Source organism: Spermophilus citellus, assembly GCF_964194105.1.
Source record: "Spermophilus citellus genome assembly, chromosome: 11".
In the NCBI taxonomy this organism is placed as follows: Eukaryota; Metazoa; Chordata; class Mammalia; order Rodentia; family Sciuridae; genus Spermophilus; species Spermophilus citellus.
Window position 1 is genome coordinate 128726887 of NC_138192.1, and position 9710 is coordinate 128736596.

At 59.7% G+C, this 9710-nt stretch overlaps 1 protein-coding gene across 1 annotated transcript; it reads left to right on the top strand.

The window, feature by feature from the left end:
• The first annotated feature begins 2201 nt into the window (after window positions 1–2201).
• B3GNT7 (UDP-GlcNAc:betaGal beta-1,3-N-acetylglucosaminyltransferase 7) lies at window positions 2202–6628 on the top strand. The gene is made up of 2 exons (XM_081261064.1): window positions 2202–2545; window positions 4346–6628. Exons 1-2 carry the CDS (start codon window positions 2535–2537, stop codon window positions 5538–5540), a joined length of 1206 nt encoding a protein of 401 aa, XP_081117190.1. The 5' UTR covers window positions 2202–2534; the 3' UTR covers window positions 5541–6628.
• Window positions 6629–9710: the final 3082 nt, after the last annotated feature.

A 9710-nucleotide genomic window follows, 5' to 3' on the forward strand; every position in this document is an offset into this window, starting at 1 on the left:
CAAGCTGTCCATCTACAACTAATTTTTTTTTTAATTTTAGAGACAGAGAGGTAATGGGGGAGGGGAGGAAGGGAAGGGATACTTCTCAGGGTCCTTCCACACCCCAGTTCACTGAATTAACCTCAGGGCAGCAAGCTAAAGGGCACAGAGTGACCCTGGGGCTTGAATTCCTGCTATTTCCTACCTGATTCCCTCTGCTGACCCCCGACCCACTGCCTCCTGGGATCAGCTTTATCTCCCCAGCCTCTTCCTTCACCCAGGGCATATGGGGCAGGGGAGATTCTATCTGCAGACTGACCTTGCTTGACCACCTGCTATCTTGAGACAGTCCACAGAAATCTGACGGCCCTCAGGGCCGGATAGGTGGTATGAGCCAGACTGGGTGAGCCCAGGAGTGGAGGGGTGGGGGACTTGCTGTGCTTCTGGATAGGGATGGGTCCACGAAAACCCAAGGAGCCAGGCTCCCACACATCCCACCCACCCCACCCTCAGCAACCCATGTACCTAATTGCCATTCATTTCCCCAATCTGTGTTTGACCTATGCACAGAACACATAATCCCATGTAACAAACTGTCTCAACTGACCAGACTGCACTGGTGAACACCCTGCGGACTTCGGGCAGCTCCCCTGGTTACCACCTCCTTGAGCCCTTGTGGTTCTGGGGCATTGTGGGGTGAGCCAAGCATCAATGATAAAATTGTTACCAGCAGCTGTGTGTTGTGATGTTCATCATGTAGGGGACACTGGCCTGCACGCTTCCCATGCGTCATCTCACACAACTGCACTGGCAGGAAATTGAGGTCTCAAGGGGATAAGTCACCTGTCCCTACAGACAGACAGGAAGTATAGGTCCCTGACCCCAACCCTGCTCTAGTCCCCAAACCTGAGCTCACAACCCCTTCCCAGGAACAGCTGTGTCCACCCTTCCCCTGGCACCTGAGAAGATCCCATAGCACTGGGGTGAGCGGCCAGGTAGGCCATTCTCAGCAGGGCCTCCCCCTTCTGCAAGGCCACACACTGCAAGGCAAACAGGGAGACTCCCAAAGCCTAGACAGCGAAACAAAGTGGGGATGGGTAGCCAGGGCAAAGCCGTGGTGAAGGGGACAGGGGCTGCAGGGACCGGGAGCCGTGGGTAGCTCTCAGTGGCAGGCAGCCAGGCCAGGGGACCCGCAGCTGCAGGCCAGGTTTTCCTCCTCGTCTGGGGCTTCAGAACCTGTCATCCAGTGTCCTCCTCTGGATTCTGCCTGGAAGGCTTTCTCATTCCCTGATGAGAGCTTACCACACCCTGGAAATTCCTTTGTACCTTAAATTTTTATTCCCCTTCCAAGAAGCTCTTGAGCCTTAAGGAAAGGGTTGAAGAGACTCTTCACCCAGTTAGGGCACTCTGCCCTCCCTGTGTGCCTCTGGGCAGGAAGGTAGCTTCCTGTCATTGCTATCTCTGGGAGAAGGGACAGCCTCGCAACCAGGAGGCCTCCTGGCTACTAACCATGGGACCTCACTTACCTGACTTTGTCCTCTTTGCACCTCCATTTATTTTCTATAAGGTACAGGTAGCCCCTAAAGGAAGTGAGCTATTCATGCCATATTGTGACCACTGAATGAATGTCATCGGCATTGAGGGGACACCTGAATTCCTCCATTTCAATTCTATGAGCACTTTGAAATTTTACTACATGCTCAGCTCTAGGAACCCATCAAGGAACAAGACCGAACGCACATCTGGCCAACGGCAGGCCAGGCTTTCCTGAAAAGGATTCTCCAAGTCAACTGGATGGGACATCACCCCAGAGCCTGGGCCTGAGCCAAGATGCCCACTCCCCAAGAGGAGGTGGTCCTGGCACACAAGCAAATTAATAAAGACTTGGGGACAAAAAGGATTTTACGTGAAATATTTGTTAGGATGGAAAGAAAAGAAACTGGGCCCAGGCAAACAGGCCTTCTCTTGGTGGTGGGGGGTGGGAGTGGAGAAGGAGCTGGGCCTGGGCGGGGGCGGCCTCCTCTCCAGGTTAGCCAGGGGGCTCTGCTCCCAGCCCCGGGCCCTCTTTCCTCGCAGGCCCAGGCCCGGGGCTGGACTGCTGGGCCCCGAGGGGAGCCGGGAGAGGACGGTCACCCCGGCGGGCCCCCGCCCCCGCCCCCAGGGCGAGTCTGAATGGGGCCGCAGGGAGGCGCCGCGGCCAGGGGCGGCCCGTGGGCGTGGAGGTGGGCGGGTGTCCCGGTTTCCCACGTGTCCTGGAGAGGCGACCCCGGGAGCCCCGCGGAGGAGTCGTGCACCGCGGCGGAGGTGACCCTCGCGGGCTCCGAGGTCCGCTCTCCGCCCGGCGCGCCTCGGGGAGCGGGTCGCCCTCCCTGCGCCCGAGGCCCGAAGGGGTTAACGCACCTGGGCCGCCGCCCCGGCCCCTCCTCCCGCCGCCCGGAAGACGAAAGCGGCGGTGGGGGCGCGGCCCGTCCTCGCCCGCCCGTCCGCAGTCCCCAGCCGCTGCGCCCGGAGCTGCGACCCGCGCGCCCCGCTCCGCCGCCCCGGCCCGGGCCGCCATGTCTCTGTGGTGAGTGGGGCCCTGGCAGGGCGCGGGGGCCAGGGCTCGCCGTCCCCCCGCGGCGCCGACGGCTGGCGATGCCCGCCGGCTGCCCGGGCGGGACTCAGTTTCCCCGACGGGCGCGCGGCGGTGGCAGGAGATGCCCGGCTGTGCGCGGCGCCCGAACGGCAGGTGGGGGGCGGGGGGCGCGGGGCGAGCCATATCCCCAACCATATCCCACCGAGCCACATCCCCAGTCCCGCCGCCCGGCAGCCGCCCCCAAGCCCCGTCCCCACGCCTGCCGGCTCGCAGACCGCCGCGGGCCGCCCGCGCCCGCGCCCCCCGCCCCGTGCTGCGGCCTCCTCCCGGCCACAGCCCCGGCCGCCCGCCGCGACCCCTGCTCCTGCCCCTCCCGAGCTTCTCTCATCAGCGCAGCGGCTGGCGCAGGTGGAGCGCGCCTGCAAGGCGGCCCAGGTGCTGACCTCCCGCTCCGGACTCCGGTCCCGAGTACGGGGCTTCTCCGGAGCCCACAGGGCTGGAAGACCCCTGGATCCCGGGTGCTCGGCGCCCCTCGCGGGGAGGGGCAGGCCTCGGGTCTCATCACCCTGCCCCCGAACTTTGAGGTGACCCTGTTTTCCACCAACCTGGTGTCCAGGAAACCGTGGGGCTCCATGGGGAAAACTCGCCCTATGGGGTTCAGCCTTAACCCCCTGGCCCTGAGGACACCCTGGGCACCTCCACTGGCTCCTTGTCTCTCCCTGCACTTCCTGCTGAGAAGGTCAGCGCCATCTCCCTGCTGGGCCAGCCCTGGAAGGCCACCCTGCCAACCTACCTATCCCCAAGCCCTTAGCTTCCATGTGCCACAGGGAAGAGTGGGCAGACCTCCTGGCATCTGTGTGCTGCACTGTGGGTACTGGGGAGCAGGGCCCAAGCCCTAAAGAGTGGGTGGCTGCTGGTGAAGAGCTGTGATTTTGGCTCCAGAAATGGGTGTGGTGAGGTTCCTGGCTCTGAATGTTTTCCCCTCCCAGGAGAAGAGCTGGGGACCTCATCGCTCCCCATGATGTAAAGGTAGGGGTAAGGGGTATGGGTCATGCTGCTTTCAGGCCTCTTGTCAACCATAGGGTTGTTCTTTTTTTCTTTGGTACCATGAATTGAACCCGGGGTGCTTAACCACCAAGCCATATCCCCAGCCCTTTTTAACATTTTATTTAGAGACTGGGATTCATTGAGTTGCTTAGGGGCTCCCTATGTTGCTGAGGCTGGCTTTGAGCTCAAGATCCTTCTGCCTCAGCCTCCTGAGCTGCTGGGGTGTCAGGCGTGTGCTTCTGTGCCTGGCTAAGAGCTGTCCTTTTCTGTTGGTTCAGTAGCAATAGCAACTCTCCAGTGCGCCCCACAGTGTGATTGGGCTCCCAGGCTGCAGAGAGGGTGCCATCTCTGCCCCTCCCAGTGACCCTGGCTCAGAGTCAGAAAACCATGCTTCTGTTGCTCCTGGGGCTACACCAGGAAATGAAAGCTCCTGGGCAGGGGGACAGGGCCTCTTACCTGTCATCTCACCAGGTGGTCCTCCAGGAAGATGGCAGCACTTCACTCACCCCGTGCCAAGCCCTCCTTTCCTGTGTTCTGTCCCACTTGAGGGAAGTAGAAGTGTGGCTTGGAGAGGTTAAGTGAACCCACATGTACCTTGGAGGTCAAGGTGGGAACCCCCAGTGCTCCTTGGGTAGGGTGGTAAGCTTGGGAGAGGAAGCAGGACTATTCCCTGACTTTTGGCCTGGAACCCACTGGGGCTGCCAGGAGAATAGAAGCTCAGCTCTCCTCCTTCCCTCCCCCCAGGAAGAGAACCCTCTACAGGAGCGCGTGCCTGGCCCTGGCTCTCCTCGTGGCTGTCACGGTATTCCAGCGCAGTCTGACTCCTGGTCAGTTTCTGCAGGAGCCTCCTCCCCCCACGCTGGGGTCACCAAAGGCCCAGAAGCTGAGTGGAAACCTGGTGAACCCTAAGAGCTTTTGGAAGAGCCCCAAGGATGTGGTGGACCCCACCCCTACGGCCTCCCAGGGGCCCCAAACCTGGGACGTGACCACCACTAACTGCTCGGCCAACGTCAACCTGACCCATCAGCCCTGGTTCCAGGGCCTGGAGCCACACTTCCGGCAGTTCCTGTTCTATCGTCACTGCCGGTACTTCCCGATGCTGATGAACCACCCCGAGAAGTGTGGCGGTGACGTCTACCTGCTGGTGGTCGTCAAGTCCGTCATTACCCAGCATGACCGCCGCGAGGCCATCCGCCAGACCTGGGGCCGCGAGTGGGAGTCTGCTGGCAGGGGCCGAGGCGCTGTGCGCACCCTCTTCCTGCTGGGCACGGCCTCCAAACAGGAGGAGCGGACCCACTACCAGCAGCTGCTGGCCTACGAGGACCGTCTCTACCGAGACATCCTGCAGTGGGACTTCCTTGACAGCTTCTTCAACCTCACCCTCAAGGAGATCCACTTCCTCAAGTGGCTGGACATCTACTGCCCCAACATCCCCTTCATCTTCAAGGGTGACGATGACGTCTTCGTGAACCCCACCAACCTGCTTGAGTTTCTGGCTGACCGGCAGCCACAGGAAAACCTGTTTGTGGGTGACGTCCTGCAGCGCGCGCGGCCCATCCGCAGGAAGGACAACAAGTACTACATCCCCCCCATCCTGTACAGCAAGGCCAGCTACCCGCCCTATGCTGGTGGTGGGGGCTTCCTCATGGCCGGCAGGCTGGCCCGCCGCCTGCACCACGCCTGTGACACCCTGGAACTCTACCCCATTGATGACGTCTTCCTGGGCATGTGCCTGGAGGTGCTGGGCGTGCAGCCCACAGCCCACAAGGGCTTCAAGACCTTCGGCATCTCCCAGAACCGCAGCAGCCGCATGAACAAGGAACCCTGCTTTTTCCGCTCCATGCTGGTGGTACACAAGCTGCTGCCTGCAGAGCTGCTGGCCATGTGGGGGCTGGTGCATGGCAACCTCACCTGCTCCCGGAAGCTCCAGGTGCTCTAACGCTGCAGGCCACTAGGGCATGTGCTCAGTCCCCAGAGTGCTGGGGCTGGAACTGCAGTGCCCGGGCATGGCCTTTGATTCCCTGCTGGAGGTGAAGGGTTTGGGCATTCTGTGCCCCTAGGTGCAGGTACCAGAGAGGGATCCCAGAAGTTCCCAGAAAGCAAGGCCCAGGAACGCTGGAGCTTCCCAGTCTGGAAGTGATCCAAGGAGCTGGGACCCTCCTAGTCTGGCCTGTGAGAGGCCCTGGTGGCCTCTGAGGGAATCCTGTGCTCGGGTGTCTGGGCTGGGCCTAGCCCCGGTTGGTCTGCGGCTGCCCCTTGCCTTCACAGAGAATCTCTCTGTGAATTGCCTTGGTCTCCCCAGGGCCAGATGGCCTTGCAGGAGAAGCTCAGCCCTGTGCAGGCTCACAGGTGTCCCACAGTCCACAACTTGGTGTCTTCTAGGACAAGAGCCCCAGAAGGCTCTAGCACGGCCCAGGGCTGCCTGGAGCCTGTGCCTCTGCTCCAGGGGCCTTTGCTCCTGGCTGCGTCCTCTCACGGCCAGGAGTGTGACCAGCCACTCTGTCTACCTCAGCGCTCCTCCAGACCTCGGCGTGGGTTGCAGCCCACCCAACCCTGACGCAGGGCAGAAGCACAGCGCTCCTGGCCCCCAAGTCCCGGTGCTGTCTGACCCTAGCCCGAGCTCTGGTCCCTCTGGCAGCCCCATTGAGGCTGGTTCCCTGGCCAGAAACTAGCTGATTTGGCCCTGGAAATGGACAGTCCTTGATTACTGTGAAGTTTTATTTATGAAGAATTTGGAGGAAGAAGGCTCCGGCCTCAGGAGGTGATGGACCCTTCTCCCTCTCCTGTCTGCTCCCTCAGCCACTTTTACCCCCAGCTGAGCACCCCCCCCCCCTCACAGCCCTCTCCAGATACCTCCCCACCACACCCTGCTCTTTCAGGGCCTGAGCAGACCAGCATGTGCCCTGTGAAAGGATGGACCAGGCCGTGGGGGTGGATAGCGAAAGGTTGCACCCCTGCCTCAGGGTGGGGTCACCTGGTTAAGATGGGGGATTGTCTATTTTCTCAATAAAACGGGACTGTTTTTTTTTTCTGGTGTGAAATCTGTTGCCAGCTCCGTCTGAGAGCCTTTCTGGGACCAAGGTTGCCAGAGGTTTCTGAGATAGCTAGTTCCTTATTGGCCTTGGCTGGTGGGTGCACAAGGACGCCCAGAAGAGCCCTGGAGGAAGGTGCCCACTGGGATTAAAGTGGGGGTGTGGCGGTCAGCAGGCGAGACCCCTGTGAGCTGTGGCCCCCAGCTGTTTCAGGCATCAGGGTGAACAGCTGAAGCGCTGGCCCAGGGGTGAGCCTGAGACCAGAATTTCAGTGGCTGAGATTGGGCGGGTGTCTACCAAAACCAGTAGCCTCTCTTCCTGTCACCTGGAAGCACTGAACCCGGTTCAGTGTGGTTCAGGGCTAGAGTTGGGGTGACTGCCCTGTGCACGTTCTTTGGCCTGAACTGCTGCCTTCAGGGAGGGAGGGCAGCTACCCAGGAGAGGCCCACCAGGACCCCAGCAGAGAGCAAGCTGGCGGCTCCCTGCCTGGGCCAGCTCGGGAGCACCCCATAGGGGCCAGAGGGATGCCCACTGTGGGCCCAGTCATCCATATCCAAGCCCCTGGGAAGGAAGAGAGCACAGGGTGCTGCTATTCCTCCCTCTACTACACAGGTCTTCCCATATCCCTTCGACTGTTTTCCCATCAACCACCTACTTTTTGTTCGTGATTGAACCTGTGGCACTTTACCACTGAGCTCCACACCCACTCCGTTTTTAAATTTTGAGACCGGGGCTCACTAAATTGCTTCTGGCCTTGCTAAATTGCTGAGGCTGGCCTCTGACTTGCTCTTGTTCCCTCTTGTCTCAGTCTCCAGACTCACTGTGATTACAGGTGTGCGCCACCACGCCCAGCTTCAGCTACATTATTTCACAGCAAAAAAGTTATCAAGAATTATTGCGACAGCAGATCATTAAACCAAGTGCAGGGCCCTTTTGAGAAGCCCAGCCCTGCTCCACAGGAGCAGGAAGCCCTGAGTTAATAGTTCAGTCAGGGGGAGGGCAGCAGAGAGGGTGGAAGGGCCATACTACCCAGAGGCCCAGGGGGCAGTGTGCAGGCCTGTGGGCAGCTGAGGGGCCCACTTAATCAAAGGGCAAAGGGAGGCAGGCGGATAGCTCTGGTGCTGGGGAGGCAGGCAGGGCACATTCTCTGGCCTCTCAGATGCAGGAAGGTGTCTAGACTTGACCTTGAGAGCAGAGGGCCGAGGTACCTGGGGGTAGGGCTATCTTCAGGAACCGAAGAGACCAACAGGCTTGGGGCCTCTGCAGCTGTCTCCTGGGCTCATTCTGCATGACCCTGACTGAGCCCCATTGATTGGAAGCTCTAGGTGGGGCAGCCTTTTTCCCGTGGATCCTAATGATGCTGAGGCCACCTCATGGCCACTCAGTGCTCTGGCTGTCCTCAGCCTCTGCCTGGCCAGATGTGGGGCCTCACCATACTCTTCCTGGCAGGCCATGGGGAGTCCTGCATCAGCATAGCAGAAGGGCAGAGGACCTGCCTGGGGTGGGCTGGGGGGTGAGAGCGGGCACCGCCCTGGGCTGGCAGTGCACCTGTCTTGAAGGAGGTGTGGATTTCTGTCTGTCATGGAGGGACAGTCCAGTCCAGGCTTCTGGACCAGAGCCCAGAAGTGCAAAACCTTAGGACATGAGCAGGAACCGCTACTGGGAACGGTGTGGGGGAGGGGTTGGTGAAAGTTAGGGGACTCTCTGCAGGTACTGGGCGCCATCACAGTTTCCCAAGCAAAGCAAAGGAGCCGTAGAAATGCATCCTCACCCCCAGTCCCCCACCCAGGGCGTGGTGAGGGAGCCAGCCTCAGGCCTGTTTGGCTTGGCAGGACATACAGGTCAGGATGGGCACATGGCCCCAAACCTCCCCCACTGTCCCCTGGCTCCTCTCCCCCCTAGCAGGGAGGAGCTCCACAAAGCAGGGGCTGGGACCTGGAAGGAGAATGGCCAGGCACAGCCACCTGGAGCCAGTCTTGGAGGACACCCAGCCCAGATGCCATCCCAGCTGGTCCGGCCCTCCGCCTGCTCCTGATCTGGCCACTCTGCCCAGCTGACCCTGGGAGAGTGACCTGAGTCCCAGCCTCCTCGGTCCTGACTGTCTCTGAAGACAACGCTGACCTTTGTGAGGTCCACTGCTGATCATTTTGGGAAACAAACACAGGTCATTCTGGAAGATTCAGGCATTTACTGTCTTGCTTCTGTTGTGGGGTCCTAGATGCTGAATCTGACACCCCTATAACAAAGACAGGTTGACAAGAGAAAAGTGTAACAAATCAAAGTCCTGTGTGACACAGTAACCTTCAGAAATTAGGACCCCAAGACCAGGCAGGCCGGCTGTTGTGATGTAATGATCCCCCCTAATTGTAAAATACAGGGAGAAACCCAGCAAGGCCTGTCTGCCCAGATTCCTGGCCTCTCTGTGTGGCGTTCCTTCCCTCAGGCAAGTGGGGAGCCGGGGAGCCGGCATTAGCATAGCAGAAGGGCAGAGGACCTCAGGAACAGGCAAGACCCTCTGGAATGAGGGTCTTCCTGGGACAATGGAGAGAATTTTTATGGCTTGCTTTGGAAGAGGGGGCTCTGCTTCCCCTGACTGGCCTTCATGGAGAGTAATTCTGGTGTCTGAAGACGTTCAGGGGAGCAGAGGGGACAGACTGCTCCCCCAGGCCTTCAGTCTGCTTTAGTTCAAAGCACTCAGCATGCCACCAAGGCAGCCTTTGGGGTGTCATTTTCTGGGCCCCAACACTGACAATAAGGAAAACAATGGCCACCTTAGGGAGCACATTTGATTCGCCTTACCCTGTGGGCAGCATTTACATGAATAATCGAGAAGACTTACGTGACTTCAGGGTACAAATGTGTTCATATTAAGATTTTTCCTCTTTGATGATTTCACTCCCTCACATGTCCTTGTTGGCAGAACATCCAGTCACCCTCTTGGAGCCCACTCATCCCGAATTGTGTGAGAACTTCAGGGACTTGCTTAGTCCAAAGGGCTTCCTCGGAGAGTCTGGGCAGGCCCTTCCAGCTGTCCCCCCTCACTCCACACTGTGGCGCTGTCGGACACAGGGCCTGCA